The sequence below is a fragment of the Mastigoproctus giganteus genome, chromosome 12, assembly GCF_048544385.1.
Source record: "Mastigoproctus giganteus isolate SK-2022 chromosome 12, ASM4854438v1, whole genome shotgun sequence".
NCBI lineage: Eukaryota > Metazoa > Arthropoda > Arachnida > Uropygi > Thelyphonidae > Mastigoproctus > Mastigoproctus giganteus.
In genome coordinates, this window is record NC_143586.1 from 62,388,867 (window position 1) to 62,402,516 (window position 13,650).

Sequence of the window (13,650 nt, forward strand, 5' to 3'; positions counted from 1 at the left end):
AACATTTTTCGCAATAAATTTTGATGACAATTAGGTGCAATAAAGTAAGGAAAAACGAGTAATTACTTGAATTCACAATTTAAATCAAACTTTTATTACAATAATAAATCTTCTAGCAAAAATTATTAAACATACAGTTATTCTAAAAACAAAAAAATAAGCATCCATTCTCCCTGTCCGAATAAAGTGAGCTCTTAAGAAACTCAATATTATAGTTTTAATTTGGATCTAATTTTGGTACATATTTAATTAGCGGAAGAAAACGTCGTTTTGGATTCTGTGCTGGTTGGTGCTTTGTACTGGGATAGTCATAGACGAGTTGCAGTTTAACTCCCCCCCCCCCCTTATTCCCTCATCTTCAAAAAATCTTATTTCCCTTTTACCAAAAATAAAAAATATTTCCTTTTTGACTTTTTATGGCACTATATCCATATTAGCGAAAAAAGAGGGATTGACATTTAAGCTTGGTGAAGAAACCAAATCTAAGTTTGGGGGGGTTATTTATTTATTTATTAATTTTTATTTCCCTCTACTTTAGTATCGCCATCAGTGGCCATTGTTATGATTTTCGTACAGCAGCTCCCCACAAGCTACCTGACTGCATTAAAAAATTTCCAGGAGCTGAGGGATATACCCCCCTCCCCACGAGTATATATATTATATATTGTATTAATATATTAATTTGTAATAATAAAAGCTTATATATTGTATATATATTATATGTGAGCTGTCAGTTTCTCAAGAGCAATGATACAAATATAAAGCAAAAGTCATTTATCATACAAATCTACTTACAATATATAACTGGTGTTCATTTACATCTAATCTATTCATTTTTCTCATTTAATCTGTTAATACATGCTATCATTTTCATAAAATTTCTCTCAATTAACAATCTCAATTCTCTTCACAACAGCAGTCCATAAGTTGCTAACTTAATGCTAACAATTCCATGTAATACAGTCGATTCCGGTTATTTGGGACACATCGGGACTAGTGCATTTTGGCCCGATTAAGCGGCTGCCCCAATTATCCGAAGTTTCACGTAAATAGTTAAAAATACAATGTATCATCCCCCCCTTTACAATTAGTTCACTGTACAATCAAATCACGTTACGCAACGAACCCACCATAGTAAAGTACCGTTCACTATATGATGATGTGTAGTAAGCGTCGGTCATTGTGATCACGTTCGTGAATTGAATTTTAATTCAATTAAACAGTGATTCTAATTAGCGAAAATAGGATATTAAGCACAAATTTACTCTTTATTACCTTACCAATTAAAAAATTAAATGATACGTGAAATTCGGAAGAATATACGTGAAAATCGAAATAATTAATACGCACTGTAATATGTACATACTGACTAAACTAGTTGACATTTCTGTTCACTGATATTTGTGGGTGGGGGTTAAAATTTAAAACAGTAAAAAGATAAGCAATCAATAACAAAAAACACGGCGCACACAAATTGCAAGTAACGCAATATGCGCCGCAAGTGAGAACGGAGTAACGAGTTACAAAGCTTTAAAAATAGGAATGAAGAGAAGATTCTGAAAATTATTTTTTTTATATGATTGAAGATTCCATGGAAGTGTAAACACATTTCACCATAATAACCTACAGAATTTCAGCTGTCGGTATTATTGCAAATTCAATAAGATCGAGTTTACTATCCGTTTATGATAGATTGCACTAACAGAAAAGCCTAATAAACAGGTGACTGCTAATTGTTTTTATTGTTTTATGGTTGTGACCTCCAGAAATCCGACCGAACTACATGGTACGGTCGGAGGCAATCGCAAGGTAATCTCCAGCACTGAGGTCTCCTTCCCCGATTAAACGGCATTTTGTCTCAATTAAGCGAAGTAAACCCTGGCTATTTTCTCGATTGGTTTCTGTTTTTTAAGATTTGCCCCGATTAACCGGTGGCCCAAATAACCGGAATGCACTGTATCTCTTAATTTAGCAATATCAATTTTCCTTACAACTTCAACCAATAAACCAACTCAATACTAAACATTTCCCTATTTTTCGTGTTTCTTCAACTTCAACCTTACTCTAAAATAATTTCCCACTTTATCTAAGTACCATTTCCAAAACAACACAGTTCAGAGGACTTAATTTCCTTCTTTTTCATGGTGGGATTCCTTTGTGCAGGTTCCTTCAACCGAGTGTGGTGATGTCTCTCTCTCTCTCTCTCTCTCTCTCTCTCTCTCTCTCTCTCTCTCTCTCTCTCTCTCTCTCTCTCTCTCTCTCTCTCTCTCCTTAGTTGAACTCTGCATCTCTGCTGTATAGCTCTTCCAGTACTGTCTTATTTCGGGATTTCGAGAACAGTTCTCTGTCAATACTGAAGGAAATTACCACAGCAGTAGTAGAAATCAGAGCACTATTGGCTTGTTATCCAACTTCCGGATTAACTTCTAGCACAGGAACATGCCTGGCAGAACTCTTCGCTATACAGCTGGACACACAGAGTAGTAAGTAACATACTTCTCTGTGGCTGGACACTCCCAGAACTGGACGCAAACTGAAGCCAGGACTACCACTGGAAGTCTGCAACCCATCCAAACAACTACAAACCCCTCTTTTGGTGCTAGCACCTTGTTTATTTCTTTCTCATTTATTTATTGAATTGATTGCAAGTTACAATCGTCCCTTGTGCTACTTTTTTTATATGCAAGCTTATGTGCAAACCCCACTGGGGTTTGCACACATTTACGTATCTCCCCCTATCTAATTTAAGCCTGACCCAATCACGGTGTTATTCTTTAAACTCACTCTTCTTCCTTTGGTGGGAAAAACAGAATATTTTTCCCACACAATGAAACGCTTTCATCTTTTACCTCTAGATCATCTGTTCACAATACCTTTGAACTGCTCCATACTGACACCCTTTCCCAAAATGCACTAAGTGTCACATCCTCAAGTAGCAGTGTAATAAAGGGATTAAACTATTGTTCAGAAGCTTGTAATTTTAACCCTTCTGCACCTGCCATACCCTTGTTCACCATATTCCTTAATTGCCCTACCAGGCCTACTGCCACTAATGGAAATATTTCCGTAATGATGTTTTCGTTATTCCTTAAGTGCTTTACTTCCACACACACACACTATACTTACTAAGAGAAATATATTTGTAAGATTTTATGTCTTAGTTTCATGACGTTTTCAGGTTTCCGTTGCATTTGTACTGTGTATAACAATCCCTCATTTGCAAATTCAGCAGTATTAATGATTTGTTGTTGTCAATTTTATAACCTTTATGTGAATAAATCATGGATAATTATTTTTTAAATTAGTACCGAAAAACCGGTATTTTTGTATGAATACCGGGATTTGAATACTGGAAAAAATGACCGGGATCCTGGAATCTCGGTATTGTATGCCCTAGTTTTCACTGGTGCAGTCTGTGGGTCTTGCATATGTTTACTCCGAATTCCATCCTGATGTCAGTGTTGGACTCTTCAGTGATCCAGAATAGCTGTTGGAGTTGCTTCTCTGTTGTCATGTACAGCTTGATTTCATCCATGTACATCAGGTGGGAGAAGGTGTATTTATTGATTTATTTTATTTATATTTATTGATAAAGTGATAGCTGTATTTACTTTTCATTTGTATTAATCACAGAAAAAGAAAAAAAAATTAACACTACTGTGTACATTACCTAACTAATAATCACTAATATAACTTATGGTTAAGTTTAGAGTGTGTAAAAATATAGTTTTATAATGATCTGTAAAGCTATAATCTTAGTAATTGATTGATAAGGAGATAGTTGTATTTACTTTTAATTTCTATTAATCACAGAAAAAGAAGGAAAAAAATGAACGCTACTGTTACTGTGTTCATTACCTAACTAGTGATTGCAAATATAACTTAAAATTTTAATGCTGCTGTAGCTGAGTGGTCATGTACGAGGGGTGCATAACTACACCTTCTTTGAGTGGCTGGGATGCAAGCCCGTGACTGCTAAATACAGTGCTGTTTCTTTATTCTTTCTATCTTGTGAACTCCACTGACCCTGTGGTCCTCTTGTAGTGTAAACAGAAAATTTATTTATTTTGTTTATTGAAAGTTACAAGTATTTAAAATACATTTCATAAATAATAAAAAAAAAAAAAAAAAATCAAAAACATCTTTTGCAGGAAATAGTAATAAGAGTATAAGTAAGATTTTTGCAATTGTGCAAAATATCAAATTGTTCCTTGGTTTTCATACAAGTTTTAGGTGCGTTATCATATATGCATAATGCACTTATTGCCTTCACCATGTCCATCTGTCCATCCATCTATAACAGTGTTCTCCCTAGGACCTATCAAATGGTCGCACTGCCCGGTGAATTTAACTGATCACCCGGCTTAAATTTAAGGAATTCTCCTGATACCATATGGTACTGCTCACTGATCTCGATCAGTATTAATTTGAACATACTATGCGATCGAGATCAGTGTGACAGGAGCATATAATGTTAAATTATGCATTTAATTTTTGCTCTGGATCGCTTAAGTCACATTTATAAATAACAGAAAATTTTATAATATTGCGAAGTATTACACTTCCCCACCTGGCTGCTTCATAATGTCACCCGGCTGGCAAAATTTTCTGGGAGTTGTTACTCTATAAGTAACTCCCAGATACTCTATAAGTAACAACTCAGCTCAGTGGATGGACTTTCATGAAATTGTTTATTGTATATTTTTAAAATCCTTTAAACAGATTTGTCGAGCTATTCCAAATTTTTTAATTTTATTATGAGGGCTGTTTTAGGTGCGTTCTCTTTAATGTTAGAAAAAAAAAAAAATTGCAAGTGAGAGCTGTAGGTCAGATTAGGAACACATTTGACATTAATGATGGCTAAGTACTCAGTGACAGTATGAACAGTGTGAGTTCTCACATTGTTGTGATGCAACATCCACCCACCTATGTGCAGTTGTGGTTGTTTGTGGCAAATGTGATCCCACAAAGTGTGCAGTGCAGTTCTGTAGTAAGGGCCCGTAACAGTCATATGACGTGGTACAATATGCTGATAAACCATTCCTTGAATGTCAAAAAAAGAGATGACCATAAGCTTTCCTGCAGAAGCCACAACTTTTCCTTTTTTCAATGTTGCCGATGATGTAGCTTTCCAAACAGCATTGCTGCTTATTTTTTGGGTTGAAATGATGAAGCCATGTCTCATCTGCCATTATCACCTTGTGCAGAACCTCACTATTTTTAGTAACCATCTGTTGCAGCTCCTGATAAACCTCCATACAAACTTCCTGTTGCTCAGGGGTGATGAGTAGTCTTGGAACAAAGTGTGCACAAATGCATCATTGCCAGTTGCCTTACTTTTATGTGATGATCTCTCACGATTACAGAATCAGTGTTTATGGTTTCTGTAGTGACAACAGTGGTTGGAGCCTCAGGACCTCCAATTTTTGTTATCAAGTCGTGTCCATCTTTAAACATTCTAGACCACCTGCTAGCTGTGCTATTTGGAAGTGTAGATTCACTGTAAGCCTCTTAACATTTTATATGCTTCAGGTGAGGTTTTCTTGAGATGAACAGGCGAGTTAACCGCACAGTTCTATGTGATGCAGCTTGGTTTGGCCTTAAATTCTGCAGCTCAGCTAGAAATAGCAGTATGGTTTGTGAAAACAGCCCTCACATATGTTTTTAATTTTTTCTTCATGAAGAAGGCATTCTCTTGAGAAGGGGATTCACTGGGAAGTTATTCTTGTTCCAACTATTTAATTACTCTACATGGTTACAGTTTGCATAATATAGGGCCACAGCTTTTCAAGCCAGCCTACTGCACATTATAGAGATTATTGAAATGCCATTTGCTTTAGATGCTATTGTCTTGTGGTTTCTTATAAGATGAGGTCCCAGCATATAAAATATTTCTTTATTTTATTTACTTATACTCATAAAAGGATAAAGGGTTATTTCTTTATCCTTGTTTTATTTCACAAATCCAACAGTTTTTGAAAGCACAAGCTACAGAGGAGACAGGTTTGTCTCAGCAAGCTTTGATTTGCTTCTAAAAAGTTCTTCTGATTTCAACAAAGTATAGTGTAAAATGAGCAGAAATATGCATATTGATTCTTCTAACATTCTGTTAGAAATGAGGAATATCAAATCTGAAAACATAAGTCATATTTTACATTAATGGTCATCTTAGTTGGTGTGACATTTCTGAAATCATCCCTAAATATTAATCATAGATGCTAGGACTTGTATTATTGCTTGTAATATGGCTTTCTGCTGTTCATTGACTTATTTATTTATTTTTTTTCCGTATTATCTACTTTTGGAGGGGGGGGGAACTACTCGAAGATGATCATGTATTTGCCATTCACCACATTCCATTGAACTCAGATATTTGAGATATTTTAAACAGGACGGCATTCTGTTGCACTTTATTTTTTATTTGAAAAAAACTATTTGTGTACATGATCTCTCTCTCTCTCTCAAGTAATCCCACATTCACCAGACCTAACCTACAATTTTGAAATATGGGGAATGGATTTGAAATCATTTGATTTGATTTCAAGTAAATTTTAACAGTCATCAATCATATGTATGGAGAAGAATTACACTTGATGGAATTTGAGTGCATGATTTTTCTGCATAGTATTCATGAGCTTTAAGATTGAAACTATCATATTGGCATTATCATTACTTCTAAATAAAGATTATACTGCTGCATTAAAATTCTTTATTATTATTTTTTTTTGAAGCACTCCTGTTTGTGTATTTCAGCTTTTGATTTCATATTCTGCTTTTCATTCATTAGCTTGTGGAATTATCCAAAGCACAGGATGTTGAAGCTGGTGATGGAACAACTTCAGTTGTTGTTATTGCTGGAAGTCTTCTTGATGCTGCCTCCAAACTTATCTCTAAAGGTAATTTATTACAATCTTAATTCCCATTTTAAGGTTATAGTGTCATAGAAGACATTTTTAGTTTATGACAAAATGTTTCAATTATAGACATTTAGTAATAAAGAAATGCATTTAAGTATTGAATTTAAGCTTAATTTTAAAACAACTATATTAATTGCATAATTTAATGATAGTATAATTATGCATTGCATAATTATTTGAAGAAAATAATTTAAAATTATTTTACAAAGCATCGATTTAAAGATCGTATGGGGGAGCATATCAGTGCAATAAAGACCACGCATTATGGGAGGTCTGCTGTGACAGAGCATTTTTGGGATGAGAACCATCAAATCTCTCCTGACGAAGCTGTTGTCGTTGACCGGGCACACAGATTTTGGGACAGCAAGTGACTCAAGCTTGCAAATTTGCTCCTCTGAGAGTAACACTATTAATAGAGACAGGGGAATCTGCATTCATCCCCTCTTCGATACTGTGGTTCTTGGACAGGATGAACGGTTCTGCCTGGCACGCTCCTGAGCCATTTCTGGTTCCAGTGCACATATGGAGAATACTGCCCATGCTCCTGTAGAAACACATGCTGTGAACCATTAGCCTGCTGATATTTAAGGATGTACTGTACACTAAGCTTCACTGTTGAAAAAGGAGGCGAATGCTTCTGAAAGCTTCAGTATTTTATCACTTTTATCCAGTGTTTTATCTACATTGTTTTATTTTATTTTATTTTATATTTTTATTGTACAGACAGGTATCTTATTTTATCATTTATCCGGTGTAATTGTACTACTCATTTTACTTATTTTATTTCATTTTATTATTATTATCTTACAACTCTAATTTATTTTATTTTATTTAATAAAAGTTTATAACGGTTGGTGTAGGATTGTGCAGTCATTGTGAACAATTTAAAATTATGTAAGATTGGTTTAACTAATGCCTTAACTAATCTGCATTTTCCTAAATACTGCGCATTATTTTATTTGATAGACAAGCTCTCAAAATCTCTCTTTATTTGATAGTTGATTGTGACCAACTTCCTCTTTTTAATTGATTTTTCTATTAAATATAAACTACAGTATATTATATATTATACCCTACATATTTAATTTCAAAAGTAACACTACGGTCTTATTATTCAATATGGAACAAACTTCCTTATATGTGAGTTACCCTGTGAGAAGCACCACTTTTAAACAAATAACATTACTGGAAAACTTCTGTTATTTATTTAAAATATAAGACAGTCATTAGATAATGGGTAACGCTAATTCTCTTATTAGATAATGGGTAACACTAATTCTCTCATTAGATAATGGGTAACATAAATTATGAAGCAGTTCTGTGTGATGTTATTTGTTTAAACATAGGTTATAATGTTATTTTATGTTAAAAATCAAATTCTGATTATTTTAATGGCACTGGAGCTTATCACTCATTTGTATTGTCTATGTAGAAATGTGTGCATGGGCCAATTTGTATATTTTGCAGACTTAAAAAGGATCTGAGAGAGTGTTTTCTGAGCTGCAAAACCCAGAATAACTCAGAAAACTATTCCTTCACTTGAGGTTGGCTAACTGCAGCCTCAGTGGAGAGGACTTTTTTGTTGTATTAAAGTTGTAGTTCTTTGTTCCCAATTTGTGTGATGCACTAATAAAGACCATCCATTTGATGAGGGACCAGTAAATCGTGAAATAGGCTGCCATTGTGATTTTGTTTTGTAGTGCTTCCTAGCATAACTTGAATTCTGCCTTGCATTAAATGATCAGTGTTACCTTTGACAGTTGAAATTCTGCTGGCTGCTAAAATAATAGGACACAGTAGTCTTTGACTTAATAATTTATGTGAGACTAAGTTTTTCACAGTTGTATGGTTTTAGGCACATCAGTGACTCAGACCATGTTGCAGTATTCTCTGTCTGTAGAAGTGTGTATTCGTAAGCATATATGCATATTGCGTGGCCAGAAAACTCCAGAATAATATCATTCGTGGGGACCTGCTCCCTCTGCCTTACATTGGCCAACTACAGCCCTGATTGAAAAAGCCTTTAGAAATTCCTCCAGTGCACGATGGAACTTGAACTCAGACCTCTCCAAATGAATGAAAAATGGTGAAATCACTGTACTGTTATAGAGGGTGTTTTCACAGCTTAAACCTGATATTTGGAAGCTATGTCCTGAAAAGCAAGTACAACTATTCTATTATGCCACACACTTACGCAGTTTGTTAACATATTTTTATTAAAAAATATTATATCCATTTGGTATACAGGTTGCTATGTAATAGTACAAATAAATCAGTCCTTGTGAATTCTCAGCCTTCCATTCACTGTCTACCACATTACATTTCCTATTTTCTGTTATATCTCCAACTCTAATCAGATTATGCCCTCTTTCCTCTAACGCTTGCTTGGCACCATCAATCCCCCATCCTCTTGATCTGTCTCTAGGCCTATTCACATTCATTTTTTGCTTCACATGTTTGGCTAGTTAATATCCTTTTTCCAATTCTTTCTACTTGCCTGTGCCATCTTAAGTTTACTTTGCTTACGTTTTATTTAATATATTTACCCTAAGATTTTTCTTGTTTCTTTATTGTGGTCATTTTATTACTTCCCTTTGTTAGAGCCATTTATTTTTCTTAAAACTCTCATTTAGAAAGTTTCTAATTTTTGATCCCTTTATTTCTGACTCAACTCAGCTTCGTAAATTAAACTATACTTAACTGTTAAAAGCAGATAATTTTGTATTTTGTGTAATTTTCCTTTTGCTCCAGATGAATTTGTTTAATTGACATTCTACAATATATGCTTTACTTAGTCTGTTCTTTATTTCCATATTTAATTTTACATTATCATTAAAAGGAAGGATCTGCTGTATGCCAATCCCCCCACACCTAAGTTAGGCTTGTGGGTAGCTATTTTGGTCATGATCTGCTATCCATTCTCACATTCTTGTGGTATAATGCAAATTCTGAACAAATGAGGATGGTATGCCAATATGGCACTAAGCCAACCACACTGGGTAACTTGTATGCTGATTGAAACATTTCACTTCCAGTATTATGGTTCTGTGGGGTTTTTTTTTTTTTTTTCTTGTACTTGTTCATCAGCGAAAGAAAGTAAAAATTCTCATAAATAGTGAAGCAGCATATTTCATCTGTAAGTGGCATATATTTAACTTTAATACATAAGCATATTTTCATTTTTGAAGGTTGTTTTGTTTCAAATAATATATTTCTTAATATGCAGATTGTTTTGAAATCTTCCATTATGTGCTGTTAACTCTTATCTCTGTTTTCAACTAATAGCAAACAGTTTTAACAGATGGTAGTGAAAATAGCATTAATTTGGAAGAGAAGATCTATAGTCTGTCAGCCATTGTTATTCTGTTTGAGCCAAAAACTTAAAAGGAATTTTCTGAATTGAAGAAACTGAAGCAAATGATAAATAAATGGATAGAGAATATTGTGGCATTAAAAAAATTTAAGAACAAGTTTTATTATTACTGATTTGATTTGTGACAATTTCTCTCTGATGTTGGACATTCAAGTCAAAGAATAAATCACTTCAGAGCTGATTCTAGACAAAAAAATTACTGCCTTGAGGCCACACACATTTGGCAAACTCTGGCTGAAAGTTCCAAAAAAAAAAAAAAATTGTGGGTAAAAAATGAACCTATGTAGATTTGCTGATTGCTGCTGTTCTCATTGTAGACATAATTTATGCTGTGGAGATGAGGGAAACCCCTGGTGCCATCAGACAACTAACACACTTGTAGACATAATTTTTTGCATTTACTTTATTAATTTTTGTTATGTTAATATTGATTGTTTCAGTATTTCATACTGAAAGTTTTAGAAATTTAAACATACTTAATTTAACACTTTCAGGTGAAAGTGTTAAATTGAATATCACAAAATATTAAATGAACAAATAACAGTATTTTTTATTTTATTTTCAATTTAGGGATCCATCCCACCATTGTTTCTGAATCATTTCAAAAGGCTGCAAAAAAAGCACTTGAAATTCTCACAGAAATGGCAGTTCCTGTTGATCTTTGTGATAGAGAGTCTCTTTTGAAGATAGCTGGGACTTCTTTAAATTCCAAAGTGAGCAAGACTTTTTCAGATATATCTCAATTAATATATTTTCTCTCTTATTTATTATTATTATTTTATTATTATTTTTTTCAGAATATCAAAATATTCTTGTATGTAATTTAACTGTTTGGTTAATTCTTCATTTTAATGAGCCAAGGTCTTTTTGGGGAGAGAGCATAAATTTTAAGGTAGATATTTTTAGACATGTTTGCATAAAATGCCCATTGGCTCCGTCATTTCTACCTGTCTTTTTGTCCATCTGCATGTAATAACCCTACTTCCAGTGAATAGACTTTAATGACATTATATATTTAATTCTGTTAGAAGATTTCGTTAAAATTAGACTAATACACTGCTTTACCAAATTAACAAAAAGTTTTTCATGAATATCTTATTGTGATCAGTGTTGCTGAAGGCAAATATTTGATATAATAGGCATCCTGTCATGCAAATTCCAAGTAGCTAATAGAAATCTGTCTATCACCTTACAGAGCCACACATTATGCAAATAATTCATGCCTATAAAAACATGGGTTGTGACCACATCACTTGATTCCAGTTTTTTGGCTTGCTCAGTGGGATAGCCACATCTCCAGTAGTACTTAGGATGGTAAGTCATTGTTGTTTAGATCAGTGTTTCTCAAAGGGTGTGCCGCAAAATTTTCCAAGTGTGCCGCGTAATCTTAAAAAAAAAAACTAGCGTCGTTTTTATTTTAACATCATTGTCCGAATATTTTATTTTGGTTGTAAGAATTGTTTGCATAACACAAATATAATATAAGTATAAATAAAAAAAATTGTTAATATTATTTTTCGTTCTATTTATTTAATTTAGGAATTTCTTCTATGACTACGTAGGTGTGCCGCGAAATTTTTCTTCTTTGGAAAATGTGCCACGAGAGTAAAAAGATTGAGAAACACTGGTTTAGATGATTCTTTGAGATGGTGGATCATTGGACGACTTGAAACCGGGCAGGCAGAGGTGGCACATTGGCTTAATGTGTCATGAAGCATCATCTTGGCACTATGGAAGCAGTTTCAGGGACTGGACCTATTACAAGAAGAGCTGGCCATGGTTGCCCAAGGACTATGTAAACCAGAACAGACTGCTATCTATCTGGCTCTAGCAGCAAGGCAGAACCCTATGATGTCCTGTCATCAGCTGTCTCTTGAGGTTGCTGCAGCCACTGGTGAAAACATATCCAGCCAGACTACATTAAGAAGACTCGATTCAAATGGACTGACTCTACTCGAGGAAGCCAGTGGTTTGTATCCTATTAACCCCAAACCACCACAGAGCTTGTTGAAACTGGTGCCATGAACATGTGACTTGGAACCCTGACAAATAGAATACAGTTCTGTTCTGCGATGAGGCCTGTTTTAGCTTACAAATAAGATTTTAGATGTTATTTCATCTGGAGACAACTAGGAATGCAGTACCATCCCTCCAACATCAGAGAACGAGACAGTGGATTCGGTGTTATCATGCAGGGTAGACTAATGATCAGTGGCTGCACCTCTCTTCATGTTTTCGATAAGGGTACCGTATTTGCACAGAGGTACCGAGAACAGATCCTCGAACCCTATGTGCGAATTTTTAGGGGTGCTGCTGGCCCAGATTTTCTTTTCATGCACGACAGCACCACTGCATGTAGAGCTCAAGTGGTAGAGGAATATCTTGAAACTGAAAATATCCAACAACTGCCGTGGCCAGCAAAAGATTACCAGACTTAAATCCAATTGAACATGCGTGGGACACCTTTGGGCGTCGCATTGCATGCCGACAGCCAACTCCGAGCTCACTTGGTGAGCTGAGATCTGTGCTGATGGAAGAATTGGATTTATTACCACAGAATCTTATAGAAGCCCTTATATCGAGCATGATTCACTGCTGTCAGGCCTGTTTAGCCATCGGAGGGGATCATATGCCATAACCATATTTTCGAGACTCTTATATAGATTTCTGTAATGTGATCTTTTTAGTAATTCTAATAATTAGTAATTCCTTTTAGTAATTCCTGTAAATGTCCCTTATACCTGTCTTCAGTTTCTCACTGTCTCCTCATTTCATTGTTATTCTATAGTTACATCACCGTACCAAATTTTTCCCCACTTCATTGCAAGGTGCACAAGTTACACCATGTTTTCTACATGTTCTGTTAATTTTGTTGAGCAGTGTAAAACTCTGGAAATCGTCATTTCCTCTCTCTCTTTTTTTTTTTTTTTTTTTTTTTTCATATCACATAGACTCTCCATATTAGTATTCTACACTGAGTGATCACTGAATTATGACCACCTCAATGAAAACTTAATGCAACCCGTTGACCAAGTGAGGTACGAGATTGCAGAGTTAGTCGACCTATGCAGCATAGATAAGGTGTCAATGGTTTGGTAGGTAGTAAAATTCCAAGCGTGATGGGTAAAAGGAACAATTTATCGGACTTTGATAAAGGACAGATTGTGTGTGCTCGACGAGCTGGTGCCTCAATTTCCCGAGCGGCTGAACTGGTGGGGTGTTTGAGAGCTGCCATAGTTAAAAGTGCACCAGGACTGGCATCAAAATGGTCAAACAACGACCCGATGGCAAAACTGCAAAGGTTAGCGAAAGGTTGATGTTAGAGGTGAGTCCCGGGTCTGACAACTCGTATAAGCGAAC

At 35.0% G+C, this 13,650-nt stretch overlaps 1 protein-coding gene across 1 annotated transcript in view; it reads left to right on the forward strand.

Moving 5' to 3' along the window:
• Positions 1–13,650, forward strand: part of CCT4 (chaperonin containing TCP1 subunit 4) — a 110,906-nt gene that overhangs the window by 33,396 nt on the left and 63,860 nt on the right. The window contains exons 4-5 of the mRNA XM_090386891.1: positions 6,788–6,896; positions 10,861–11,003. Of these exons, the coding sequence (XP_090243017.1) occupies positions 6,788–6,896; positions 10,861–11,003 (252 nt within the window). The remainder of the gene's footprint in view (positions 1–6,787; positions 6,897–10,860; positions 11,004–13,650) is intronic.